The 14694-nt window shown below is 39.1% G+C and overlaps 1 protein-coding gene across 2 annotated transcripts in view; it reads right to left on the bottom strand.

The window, feature by feature from the left end:
* The window catches only part of LOC102289431 (matrix metalloproteinase-18), a 27724-nt gene extending 18892 nt beyond the window's left edge, over positions 1 to 8832 (bottom strand). Inside the window, exons 1-8 of one of the 2 annotated variants that reach the window (XM_014337986.2) lie at positions 8594 to 8832; positions 4711 to 4976; positions 4145 to 4293; positions 3907 to 4032; positions 3397 to 3558; positions 2227 to 2356; positions 1969 to 2105; positions 1694 to 1853 (exon numbers count right to left, since the gene is read on the bottom strand). In XM_014337986.2, coding sequence (XP_014193472.2) covers positions 1694 to 1853; positions 1969 to 2105; positions 2227 to 2356; positions 3397 to 3558; positions 3907 to 4032; positions 4145 to 4293; positions 4711 to 4976; positions 8594 to 8725 — 1262 coding nt within the window. In that variant the 5' untranslated portion in view covers positions 8726 to 8832. The remainder of the gene's footprint in view (positions 1 to 1693; positions 1854 to 1968; positions 2106 to 2226; positions 2357 to 3396; positions 3559 to 3906; positions 4033 to 4144; positions 4294 to 4710; positions 4977 to 8593) is intronic. The other variant, XM_042218821.1, reaches the window with a different exon arrangement.
* Between the last annotated feature and the right edge of the window lie 5862 nt (positions 8833 to 14694).

Here is a 14694-nt window from a genome sequence, read left to right as displayed (position 1 = left end):
TAAAATATAATAGTGATTTTAGAAAAGCAGAGATTAATGTCAGTATTTTCTTGTTTATGGATGACAACATTTCCATGGGAAGTGTGATAAACTACATGACTACTTTACTTAAAGCACCCTTTTGATGACAAATAGTCAAATTGGTGACAACAGTTGATTCTGCAACCACTTGTACTAGAGATGTGTAATTTTGTATTACATCAAAGCGTAAGCAGGAAGCCTGTCTGGTTTAGACTGGTTCTCACGCAATGATGTTCTGTTTCTATGTGTGAAATAATAACAGCACTCACACATAGCCATACAAAATTCTGTAAAGTAAATTTTACTTATTTTTTTTTAAAGTTTTCAACAGAAGAGGACAGTCTGGATCTCATATATCTGATTGCTCTTTCATCTACTATCAGGAACACCCATCTATGTAAGATGCCAACAGTGGAAATAGTTTCCTGTCATCTCATTGCATAAAGGTGATTCCAGTACATAAACATGTCTCACACCTCTCCATCTACATCAGTCAGTAAAGATTAAATGAAATGGTTAAAGATCAGACAAGTCTTGCTACAGCCACGATCAAAAGTTTAAGACCACTTGTGAAATGACAAAAAAAATATACTTTGCATATTTCAGTTTAAGCGTTGTTTTCAATAAATTACACGCTCAAAAAATGTTTTGTCTCACTCCCATTTCTTCTTGCTGCATGCTGAAGCTCCACCAGGAGCCTTATTAAGATCCAACCATGCAAAATATGATTTTTTGCCATTTTACAAGTGGTCTTAAACTTTTGATCGTGGCTGTATAATGTTTTTAACTATTTTATGTATGGTGATCTTTCACGTTTTGAAAGATGGCTAAAATTTAATGTATATAGTAGAACAGTAACACTGAGTAAAGGTTAACGTATATGAAATGTTATTCAGGATACAAAATGTGTCATAACACATATCACAATATGATGGCTATCACATCTGAGTTAGTTATGATACAATTCATAGTATAACAAATAGAAACATAGATAAACATAAATAACACCATTACTAATGATTTATAAAGCCTTTAAATTTCAATTCGCCTACATAAGTTTCCCTTGCTATGAGTAAGACATATATTAGTAATTATCCTAAGATCCATCCATAGTAATATTGAGAATTCAGATTGTGCAGATGGTTTCACATCATCCTGCCATTAATAGACACCAAAGGGAGGACAAGACTTTTTTGGTCCTTGGATATTTCAAATATAAGTAATAAAGCAGCTTTTTAAACACAGATTTCTATCTACTTATATTAGTCCAGTGTGGGCGTGACACAGATATAGATATTCTTTTGCTTTTTTCCAACTGGAACCCTGCCTTTTAGATTCTTCAGACATGTTTACAATCTTAAACGTGAAGTCTGATAAAGACTTCACGTTTTTCAGTTCCCAAGAACGTAACATACTTCACAGATAGCCGTTTTACTGCAACTGAGGTTTTTTCAGAGGATCTGGTAACTGATGTTTGCTGCATTGTGAAAACCTACAAATGGTTTTAAAATTCAACCAATTTTTGTTATTTGTATTTACTTCCTTGGATAGAGTGAGTGACATCAGTGTATTTGTACCGCTCTTTTTTATTTGTTCTGTGTGAGGCTGCCACCAGTAGGTGGTCAGCATAAAGACTGAAAACGGGACTAAAGAGCTTTATGATCTTACATACCTCCAACACTCGTCACCAGTGAAGAACACAGTATAGCCCTCATCTCTGAAGTGAAGAGCAGCATCTACAGATTTTATTCTGGAAGGGAAGCCCAAGGTTGAGATGCTTCTAGGGAATCCTTCCTCAAGCTTTAACTGCCTCAGCATCCAGTACTGATTACCTGAAACAAAAACACTATAATAACACATGTACACATGTATTTTAAATCTACTGCCAGACACTAAACCAATGCTTTTGTAGATGGTTTTTTTTTTTACCCCTTTTTGTGTCTTTACCTTTAAAAAACACAACAACATTTTCCCACGTATTCTCGTAAACGGCGTCCAAGTTGGCCGGTACAGTGTCTGGCCAAAGACTGCTAATCAAGGAGACACGCGTTTCCTCAAATTCAGGATGTTTGCGCCACATAAACCTGAAAAGCAGGAAGGCTATCTCAAATGAATATTCAGTTTTTCAGTTCAGTTTTCCTGTAATCCTCGGACCAAAGAGACACACTGAGAGAATTATGTCCAGGACTGCACAGATTTACATACCTGTCTTTGAAAAACAAAACTTCCTGTTGTAGTTCTGTTACTGCATCAAAGGACAAATACGGATCACATTTTGTAGGTGTTTTTGGAGGAGGCCTTTTTGAGGTCAGTGAAGTAAAATTGGGATTGACTCCTGTACACAGCAGAGAGGAATAGAAAAGGACACTTGATTACCCCTGAAAATAAAATATTGTAAATATCTTTTTTTAAAGGAAGAAAGAAAACAAAGAAAAAGGAAACAAGAATAAAAAGAAAATTACTTGAAATGTTTGTTTTACTGTTTCTGTCATATGTTTTACACCATGACGTCATTTTGCCATAATCATTTCAATCCGTTGTTCTTTAACCAAATTGTATTTAATCTTATAAGAAAACAAAATAAAACAATTGTTGTAATTGTCTAATAATGTCTAAAACTAATAACAATAATAATAATAATGAGGATTAAAAAATACTTAAACTATTGAAAAGAAACAGAATAATCTGAAATATAACATATGAACGGATATTAAATAACTGATGGTGGCCAGTTTATAATGGTTTTGAGCAAATCAATATCACTGCAAGTTTTTGTTACACATAACAAAATTAAGCTTACGTGTGATTTCACTAAGGAAGATCTGTAATCACTGATCTGGCTGCTTTACTGGGTGATGAGCTTCTTTTCTGTTGTTTACATGTCTACAGCTTTCCCACACTGTCAATCTCAATATTCATGTTTTTAATCTAATCCAATCATCTTCTTGCCTGCCTCCTTCGAGCCAATCAACCTCTGCTTTTAGACCCTCTTTCTTACAACCCACCTCCTCCCCATCTCCATCACAGACACATTACTCAGACCTCCATTCAAGCCGGGGGGGTCCTGTCCTAACATCTAGTCTAATCGCCAAATATATTCATTTCTCTATTTCAATAAATTATGTTCAATTCTTCTAAATGACCTCTTGTTATTGAATTATTGCTGGATTGGATGTTTAATGCAAAACCAGCCAAAATTCTTGTGGCTGTTCTTTTGTCAGTATTATTATTATTTTATGTACAAACTTTCCATTTTAAAACTTCAAAGTTATTCTGAGGCTAGCGGGCTTTGCTTAATATCTTGTAATGAAACTGCGGCTAATGGTAAGCAACATTTCTGAGCTCAAGCATCGAAAGTATCCAGCAGCAACTCACCATACAGTTTTTGGATGTTTTTGACATCATCAAAGGAGAGCTGGGGCTCATAGTTGGGGTCAAAGTTATATGCTGGGTACATGATAGCTCCAGGATCAGATGAGTGGGACAAGCCAAGCGCATGGCCAAATTCATGGATTGCCACAGCAAACAGGTTGATACCTGGAGCAGGAGCGCACATCATGTTAGTACTCGTGTGATGCAGGAAGGCTGTAACACAAAAGTCCCACCCATGTTTCACTAAATCACTCCAGGTTAGGTCAAATTAATGTTCTCATTCAGTCCACCAAATATGTAACTTCTGTAAAGTGCACTGTATTTCAGTCATACAGCATCTTGACAATAAGCAAACAATTGTGACACACAAAACACACCTGCTGCTGCTTTCTTACAAAAAGTTCATAAGAATGCAGGTACCACGTTGATTCTGTCTAGCTTCATGTTCAGAGAAAAATTTGTGACACATGTTTTTAAATTGTTGCTTTTTGGGGGGGTTTGCCCTGGTAATACCGGTAGAATTAAAACTCCAGTCTTCATCAGAATCAAAGTGGACATCTCCACCAATGTGAAGCCCAGGCATAAAGGCGTGAGCCAGGACTCCTCCTCTGCCATCAAAAGGTGAACTATCATTATGATCTGCAACAACACAGGGTGCTATTATTGTATTATTTAGTAAATCCTTTACGCCTCACTTTACCATCTGCTTCATTATTATACATGGATGAGGAGAACAGTCTTTAAAGCTTACCTCCACTATAGAAAAAGATGTCAATGTCAGCCACGGTCATGATCCGGTTGCGAAATTTCAGAGGTGTGACGTTGGACCAAAGCTTCCATGCTCTTCTAAAGACTTTCTGAGCCTTCAGTGCTGGGATGGGGAGTTTCTTGCTAACTGTTCTAATGATAAAAATCACCATTAAATGGATTCACCTTTACTGATGTGACACATTGAATTTGAATGCTTTTTATGTTATTTTGAGAGACTGACACTCTTAAAATTCTGAACAGTCATTCATGGTATTCATTCAGCCCTACTTCAATCTGCTGTCTCCTGCCATAACATAGCTGAAACCTGGTAGATCATTTATTACCCTGCTCTATTTTTTAACCAGTACTGAGTACAAACCAGTACTGAGTACAAACCAGTACTGAGATTTATAACCAAAACAGCATCAGACTCATGTTTGAGGCTAACATTCTGATCAGCCTCAGCTGTACTTTGTTAACAGCTAAGCTAGTTAACGCTGTGAACGCTAATCTTGTGAAGTAGCATTTACCATATTGACTACAGAAATCAGTTTTATTGTTTCTAACCTGTAGCTGATCCTCTTCTTCTTCCAGCGAACTGTTTCTCCAACTTGCTCCACATCTGACAGTCCACAGCGTGGCTTCTTCATCACTGCTAGAGTCTCTTCTGTGAGCTCTCCACTTGGAAGCAAACCAAAATACCGTTGCATCTCCTGCACCTTTGTCTTCTTATCACAGGATCCGGTTGTCGAATCATCATCTTTACTTATGTCGGTGGTCCTCTTCTGTCTTTCTGCCTTGGGCTGGTAGTCATAGAAATGCCGCAGATATTCCTGAAGAAAAATAACCGGTATTGCTAAAGTAAATCAGTTGAAATAAACATCTTTACTTTGCTGTGAAAAAGTGTTTCCCCCCTTCATCATTACCTTTTTTGCATTTTTGACACATCACGCCTTAGCTGCTGCTAGCCAGTGTTAGCAAAACTTTCTATGAAGTGGATCTGACACTGCTGCGCTCTGAAACTTTGCAAATTTACTCTCATATGATGTGAGAATGTGGCGTCATTTGGTGAAGCAGACCCTTCTCAATTGATAAACCATACACTAGGTATGATCCTTCATATGTTGAAGTTCTGTTCTCCTCCACCTTTGGGGTATTACTGTATGTGGAGTATGTGGCTAGTCTCTAACCAGATATATAGGATGTGATTAGGAAGAATGACGATGTCAATCATTGCCACTGTATTCAAGATGGTGAGGCAACATGGTGGCTTCCACAAACTGGTGCCCACTCCTGGAGGAGTTAATTCAGAATGTATTGCTGGTAGTTACACACTAGTCAATGAATATTTATGAGTATAACAACCTGTATTGTATTTTTAACAACTGCGTTTATCATTAAAAAACTACATTTTGTATTCAGTTGTTTTTTGTCTAACATCAAAATTCATTTGATGATCTGAAACATGTAAATATGACAAATACACAAAAAATAAGGAATGATGGCTGGGAAAATGCTTTTTTTCCATAGCACTGTATAAAGTACAAAAGTTCACACATTGCCATTGTTGCTGTGGAGGAACACAAATGCGCAACCAGGCCTGAAGTAACTTTACAGTAAGAATTCCAGAAATGTCCTCAGACCTTTAATGATAGCACCGTGCAGAAACACTTCAGCACTCATGTAACTGCAGGTGTCAACATCAGACACACTCAGACTTACCTGTGTACAAGTAGCTGTGTTTCATACTCTCCCTCAGTAGAATCATTGTTATTAATATTATTAAAACTCCATAGAAGGACACCAGGAGCACACATCAAATTTATCTTTAAAATTGGTAGTAAGTACAGTGGGGCAAAAAAGTATTTAGTCAGCCACCGATTGTGCAAGTTCCCCCACCTAAAATGATGACAGAGGTCAGTAATTTGCACCAGAGGTACACTTCAACTGTGAGAGACAGAATGTGAAAAAAAATCCATGAATCCACATGGTAGGATTTGTAAAGAATTTATTCGGTAAATCAGGGTGGAAAATAAGTATTTGGTCAATAACAAAAATACAACTCAATACTTTGTAACATAACCTTTGTTGGCAATAACAGAGGTCAAACGTTTACTATAGGTCTTTACCAGGTTTGCACACACAGTAGCTGGTATTTTGGCCCATTCCTCCATGCAGATCTTCTCGAGAGCAGTGATGTTTTGGGGCTGTCGCCGAGCAACACGGACTTTCAACTCCCGCCACAGATTTTCTATGGGGTTGAGGTCTGGAGACTGGCTAGGCCACTCCAGGACTTTCAAATGCTTCTTACGGAGCCACTCCTTTGTTGCCCGGGCGGTGTGTTTTGGATCATTGTCATGTTGGAAGACCCAGCCTCGTTTCATCTTCAAAGTTCTCACTGATGGAAGGAGGTTTTGGCTCAAAATCTCACGATACATGGCCCCATTCATTCTGTCCTTAACACGGATCAGTCGTCCTGTCCCCTTGGCAGAAAAACAGCCCCATAGCATGATGTTTCCACCCCCATGCTTCACAGTAGGTATGGTGTTCTTGGGATGCAACTCAGTATTCTTCTTCCTCCAAACACGACGAGTTGAGTTTATACCAAAAAGTTCTACTTTGGTTTCATCTGACCACATGACATTCTCCCAATCCTCTGCTGTATCATCCATGTGCTCTCTGGCAAACTTCAGACGGGCCTGGACATGCACTGGCTTCAGCAGCGGAACACGTCTGGCACTGCGGGATTTGATTCCCTGCCGTTGTAGTGTGTTACTGATGGTGACCTTTGTTACTTTGGTCCCAGCTCTCTGCAGGTCATTCACCAGGTCCCCCCGTGTGGTTCTGGGATCTTTGCTCACCGTTCTCATGATCATTTTGACCCCACGGGATGAGATCTTGCGTGGAGCCCCAGATCGAGGGAGATTATCAGTGGTCTTGTATGTCTTCCATTTTCTGATGATTGCTCCCACAGTTGATTTTTTCACACCAAGCTGCTTGCCTATTGTAGATTCACTCTTCCCAGTCTGGTGCAGGTCTACAATACTTTTCCTGGTGTCCTTCGAAAGCTCTTTGGTCTTGGCCATGGCGGAGTTTGGAGTCTGACTGTTTGAGGCTGTGGACAGGTGTCTTTTATACAGATGATGAGTTCAAACAGGTGCCATTCATACAGGTAACGAGTGGGGGACAGAAAAGCTTCTTACAGAAGACGTTACAGGTCTGTGAGAGCCAGAGATTTTCCTTGTTTGAGGTGACCAAATACTTATTTTCCACCCTAATTTACGAATAAATTCTTTACAAATCCTACCATGTGGATTCATGGATTTTTTTTCACATTCTGTCTCTCACAGTTGAAGTGTACCTCTGGTGCAAATTACTGACCTCTGTCATCATTTTAAGTGGGGGAACTTGCACAATCGGTGGCTGACTAAATACTTTTTTGCCCCACTGTAAATGGTTCATAAAGGATTTGATAAAGACGTCTTTTAAAGTTTGTTTGAAAAAAAGCGTAAAACTTTCAAATGCACTTCATCAAATAGTAAAAACTCTGTTATTGAAATCAGCTTCAGCATGAACATGACAAGAGTTCTAACAGTGTTATTTATTCACTGCTGCTGTCTCCTGACTGCTGTGTTATCTTGCAGTCAATGTTTTCTTCAGAAGTGGTTCACAGGCATTCACAGGGCACCCTCATAAAGAATCATTATCAGTGCACCACATTTTTCCTCAGGCGAGGCATCAAAGGTGAAGAAGACAAACCAAAAATGAATTAGTTATCCAATCAAGTCACTATATCAAAGAGATTTCTAACAACTTATTATTTAAAAGAGAGAGAGAAGAGTTGGCTGGTTTAAGTCATTAAAATAATTAACTGTGTGCAATAATCTAAAAGTATAATCTAATTATATTTATGAAGCCGACTCTATTCAGTTTATTAAAAAAAACTTAAATTCAAGTCCAGGCAGGACCATTTATCAATATTAACTCTTATTTTACAGTGTCTGTAATTCCAACCTAAAACGACAGTTTCTTAACAAAAAAAATATATTAAAAAAAATATAGTAGAGCACAGATGTACAGTATAGTATTACTTGAAAAAAGTGTTGATAGTGTAATCTGCACAAATTGTCAGTCAGGTATAACTGCATGTCCTGCCCATACAAACTGAAATTAGGTTATTGACTTTCTTCACAAAATGTCAGTTTGATAATGTTTTACTCCTTGAAATACACAGTGACCAGGCCCCACATACAGCAAATTCCTACAAGCAGCAGTCAATATTGCACTTGAAGTAGACAATAAAGTGGGGTTCCAGATTAAACCCCTCTATGAATAAAACAACAATATCGCAGTGCAAAGACCTACAAATATAGCAGCATGCCTTCTTTTCTCTTTTTGTCTTTTTTCTTTTTTGTTACAGGGATCGTATCCTTCCAAAAATGCACAATACCTCTGCAAACTCTTGGTCAGCTGCAGATGGTCCAGGAGGAGGTTTCTTTGGCAGATCTGCTATCCGGAGAGGCAAAGCCATCATTAGAGTTTGGCTGGACATCACAAGAGGCAGGAAATAAAACCAGAGCATCTTCTTTAACTGTCAAGTATCCCAGCAAGTCAGTATGTGTTTGAGATGCACAGCTGCTGATATACAGTGCTGTATGCAAAGCTGTGGCATGGGTCACATGTTAATTATGTGCTCTTGTCCCAACAAGAACAGGAAGGTGTTTCAGTACACAGCATGGTATTCCAGAAAGCTTCTTCAAAGAAACACCAGAGCCCTTATTTATAAAGCTTCTGAGGAAAGTGTAGGAAAACAGTCCTAACTGGCCCAAAATTCTTATGTATTCATTCTGCTTTTTTATCAACATTCCTGCCATATAGCTACTCCTATCACATCCTGCAAAATTAAAATCACAACGGATGCTACAAAGATTAAATTCAAAATTCTTTAGAATGACTCCATTAAACATAATCTTGCTATGGTATCTGAATAACACTGCCCGTGCTACGAAGAAGAACTCCTTTCAGTTCCTGAGTTGGATAAAGTTCCAGGTAAAGCTGTTCAAATTTGAGACACTACTACTCTCATATCATATCTCATATCTGTGTAATTTGCGTATATACTGTATATTCTGTGTATTTATTATCTCACTCTTATTGCCTGTTTATGCCCTGTCCTTATCTTCAACGCCATGCTGCTCTGTTGTATGTTAACTGCCCCTTGGGGATAAATAAAGTCTTTCTGATTCTGATATCACCACACTGAATAGGTTTTACTTGACTTGCCAGAGAACCAAAGCATCATGATTGGACAATGCAAATTATTATCCAGTTTTTCTTGTCCATAAAACCTTACACATATTATAATATCATTTGTGTGTTTTCTATTTGTTTACTTAATCCATTATCCATGAATTTGCATATTTGAAGCGCTTTGGAACATCCATTTAATCATCGCGGTTAACCGAGAGTCAACAACTACGACAGCTAGCCCAGAGGCATGCATTAATGATAGTACTTACCTTTACTGAAATGTCTGCCAGTTAAAAAACAGCTATGCTGTTATCCTGCATTGCTTTTATTTTTGTGCGCATGTCTCCTTTAGATAAAGAAAATGATACTGATGTCACAAATAAGACAATAAACCAGCTGAAGTGGAAAAAAAATGATGTGAATGTAAGGACATGTATAGATTATGTGTCATATTAAAAATTTTGGCTAATGTTGTTGGAACATTTTAAAAGGATTAACAATTCCAAAATAAAGTCAAATTTAAATGCACATGTCACTGTCAACCGGCGCCAACTGTGCGAGAGCGTGAAACAGAGGTGTGGACACAGAAGGAGGCGGAGCAGACTTAGACCAAAAGCAAACTGTTTTATTTAGGCCGGTAAACATGAAAAAAGGTGAACACAGGAACGACAGCTAACCTGTAACTAGTACTGGGAAACATAAATAAGATAACTGTGACTAAACATCATAACTGTGATAACAATGACTCGACGTGGTAACACAGACGTTGTGACAAAGACAGAATAGAACACAGACTAAATATACACAAGGGGCGATCAGGGGAAGTGGAAACACAAGAGGAAACAGCTGACACAAATGAACATAATGACACCACAGGGGAAGTGTAAAAGTAAGCACATTCAAGAAGGGAACGCTAGACTTTCAAAATAAAACAAGAAACACAGAGACGTAGGCATGGGAGCACAAACGAGACAACATTAAACACAAAGGCACGAAATACATGACAGACCACCCAGAGAAGACCAGAACAGACTTACAGAAGAGGACATAGATGGACCTAAACTAGAATAGACTCATCTAAAACCTAACTAATAATGCAACACCAGAACTACACATATATTTATAAGAAAACACAATTTACAAAACGCACTCAAAATGCTGGGTCAGACCCAGCCCCTGACAGCACAAATGTTTCAACAGTGACTCAATATTTGGTTGATTTTGATTGCTGTTATCTGCTGATGTTATTGTGTTGCCACAAGATAACGCTGGCTATGTGGATACGTTTAGAGTAATTGCTTTCTTGAGAAATTAGTGTAGTGTAGTCTGAAATGGGCGCCAAGTGTAACTTGACCTGGAGAGCGTTGCACAAGAATTCCAATGTGCATGGACTGTTGGTCCTAGGCGCCAATGGCAAATAAAAATCTTGAATCTTGAACTGGCAGAGATTCACAGGAGAGAAGGGATGAAAAATGTTTTGCTTCAGGTAAGCATTCAAAGGGCAAGACAGAGCAGAAATAAATTAGTCGTCTAATTCAGTTATTATACTTACTAGTTCATTTCTCAAATTTTTACTTAATTGAGTTTCATCAACAAAAATACGTAACTGTTCCCCTGTAATATTAGAAAATTTCCTGGCAGCTCCATTTGCTCACATTAAAGTGTTATTTCACAGTGTCTGTGACTGCAATCCAATAGTTCCTTATTGTAACTTTATGTTACAATGCTTTTAGCGATTTGCTTTTCATTTGACTTTATTTCAGTGTTCAAAGTGGAGTCTCCAGTAAGAGTTTATTATAACTGCATGTCTTATCCCCAATTTCAGGTTTCTTGCTTTCTTGAACAATAACAGTGTGCGAGTTTGGCATGAGTCAGTCGCTGCTTGCATCACACACGACTCATTTTAAAAACTGCCACTGTTGACAGCAGCTAAATATTGTTCTTGGCCCCATAAACACTGGAAACCACGCAACACAGTATAAACACAAAGCAACACTCATCAAAGTACTTCAAAGAGTCCATACGATACTAACAACAAAATCAATAATTGTGGGGCTATGATTATTACTTTTGATCATTTAAATACATTTTGCAAGCAATTAATGTGCAGTGATATAGTGCTGTTATTACAATGAAAGACTGCAGCAGCACTTACAATACATTACTGACAATGTTGTTATTTTACAGTGTATCTAGTGTAAAGTGTCACAGTATGATACTGTCAGCTGATTGTTGTCACTGTAGTGTTCTTGCTTTGTTTTTTTAAACTGTAACAACATATCAGCTTTGTCATAACTGCTTCACTATGTGCATCCCATAATTATACTACTGCCGCTGTATTCATTTTAACAGCTACGCTGAATGTGAACACAGGCCGGATGTGATTCATCACTACAGTAATCTTGGCTATGTTTGCACAATACCAGTTAAACCCTAACAGAGGGACACTGGAAACCACAACTAAAAAAATAACAATAATAGTACCATCGGTTTTTCTTCTTTTCTCATTATTTTTTATTTAAGCCCAGCTGGAAAAGTTAAAATATTATTCATGAACAGACATAGAACAACTGCACATGTATTCAGTAATAAAAAGTGTGTCAGGTTCCTGGATGACGTCAAAGCCAGCAGACGTGCTGGAGGTGCTCTCAGCTCTTTTTAGCTGTTGGGCATTTACAGCAACTCAGGCATTCCCAACATGAGTCATCTTGGCTTGACAATGCCTCACCCAGAAGTAATCTGTGGGACGCCCACCTGAACCGGCACCACAGCCACCATGCCAGCCAGCTTTTGAGGAGCAATTACTGAGTCAGAGGGAATGGGAAACTTGGGAAAAGTTGTAAATCACGCTCATTAGGGCTCGATTACACATCATGATACTGGCTCAGATATCTTCTTGCTGTCCCCACAGGCTTAAACCTCTTCTTGTTGTTCTTTGGAAATATCTGGTGATTGATCCTGATTTAAAGTTAGCCCTTTGTCTAACTGATAGTATATAACGTGTGTTACGAATGCATGGTGCACATTATGTTGCGCATGACTTTGAGAAAGATGAACATATGGAAATAATTTATAGTTCTTTCTTTCTGACAGTATAACAGAGACTATTTAGAACTATCTGTATTTATTTAACGTCAGCTATTAATATCAAAAAGAGTCTTTGAAACTTGAAAGAAACAGAGAAATTATGCATCCCAGCCAACAGGATAAGAGTGGGAATTTTTACAGACTGCTCACTTCAGTTGAGTGGTGTTTTCACCTCTCTGTCACCACACTAGTGGTGCCAGATGTATCCATAAAACTTAGTGGAATTCCCCTATGGGTCTTTTTACAGCTTATGATGAGGATAATATGACAGTTTCTTCAGTAACATCCCGCATACCACAACCCTACTGAAAATGAGCTGACTCTAGAAGGATACCTCAATACCACAGTGTTTGTGGATGATACCCAAACACTTATTGTCACAATGGGACTGCACGGACTCACGCGCAGGCTCTAAGTTTTGAAAACACAAGAGTCTTTATTACAGCAACACCAGGTGATCTATTTACAAAGGTGAGGGGAAAGCCAGGCTCCGGGGGTCCACACACAAATGGGGAAAGATGCTGAAAGTCCACACACACTCCATCCACGTTTCACGCTCCTCTTCACACTCCACGCACACTCGATCGCTCGGGAAACACAAGGGTTGGTCCAGGGAATCTGGACACAGAGACATGAAGGGATTACAAAGGAAGATCGCTGAGAAACACTCTAGAGTGAACTGAGCTGGGGTTACACTGACGAGGGTCGGCAACGGTCCAGCGACGAGAAACACAGAGCTGCCATCTTAAAAAGGAGCTGGAACACTCTCAGGTGATGAGCCACAGGTGCGTGATTGCGACCAGGTGCGTGGGCCAAGGGCAGGAGCCCACAGGTGAGCTCCGCCCAGGCAGAGGGAGGAGGGAGAGAGCAGGAACAAAAATGAAAATAAAAACATATGTAGCCATACTGAGCCGACCGGGTAGGCACAGGGACCCTGACACTTATTCAGTGAAGCTGAAGTTGTAATTATGAAGCTGAGGTTATAGTTATGTTGTAATATAGAATATAACAGTCCATTCCAAGTACAATGCAGTCAAATAAATGTGGGCACACTGACCTACTTACGTGCTGTTAAATATCAGGATTTAACTCATCTTCCTTGCAAAAGTAATTTAAAGAAAATGGAATTAGATGTACCCAGTTTAACAGTAAGAGGTCTTAGACAGTTAAAATATTGGGCAAAAGACAACATCAAAGAAGACACTGTTCTGGCTCGGTATTTGGACAAGGACATTTTTGGAGTTTCCTCATTAGTGTGTTTATAAATCAAAGAAAAAGTGAGACTTTGTGCCAGGCCTTAACTACATCCTCACTCAGTTTGTGCTTATATCTGGATGGGTTGTAAAAGTGTCCTGATATCAAAGATCAAGGGTAATGTCCAGAGCTTTATTAACTACAGATATAAAGTTAATGAGTCATATCCTGAAGCTATGTGAAAGACCTGTTGAATCTAGGTTAAGGAGAGAGGTGACAATCAGCAAGCAGCAGCATGGCCTAATGCCAAGAAAGAGCACTACAGATGTAATGTTTGCCTTATGAGCATTGATGGACTATAGAGAAAGTCAGGAGTAGTTGCACTATGTCTTTTTGGATCTACACAAAGCATATGATAGGGTGCCAAAAGAGGGACTGTGGTAGTGCGTGAGCAAGACAGGAGTGCCAGAGAAGTATGTGAGACTGGTGCCGGACATGTATGAGGACAGTGCTGAGGTGTGCGATCAGAGTGACAGATGGGTTTTCAGGTTGGGCTGATAACGTCAGAGATCTGCCCTGAGTCCCTTCTTGTTTGCAATGTCGATGGACAGGCTGACAGATGAAATCAGGCAGGAGTCTCCACTGACTATGAGTTTCACAGATGACATAACAAACCCTGGTGAAGCTAGGGAATGGTTTTAGAGAGCCTGGGGAGGTGGAAGTATGTACTGGAGAGAAGAGGAATGAAATTCAGCATAAGTGAGATAAGATTTTCACTGGAAGGGAGCAGACAAGGCTGAGATGACTTGGACATGTGCAAAGGAGGGATAGTGGATACACTGAACAAAGGATGGTGATTATGGAGCTGCCAGGCAGCTGAAAAATAGACCTCACAGGAGGTTCATGGATGTAGTGAAGGAGGATATGCAGAAGACGCTAGGGATTGGTTGAAATAAAGGCAGATGACTGACTGAGGCAACCTGTAAACACAAAAACAAGAAGGTTGCTTTTGAGGTGTGT

The sequence above is a fragment of the Haplochromis burtoni genome, unplaced genomic scaffold, assembly GCF_018398535.1.
Source record: "Haplochromis burtoni strain Fernald_Lab_line unplaced genomic scaffold, NCSU_Asbu1 Contig_24, whole genome shotgun sequence".
Taxonomy (NCBI): domain Eukaryota; kingdom Metazoa; phylum Chordata; class Actinopteri; order Cichliformes; family Cichlidae; genus Haplochromis; species Haplochromis burtoni.
Note: the sequence above shows the minus strand (reverse complement) of the source record. Positions and strands in the feature narration are given on the sequence as shown.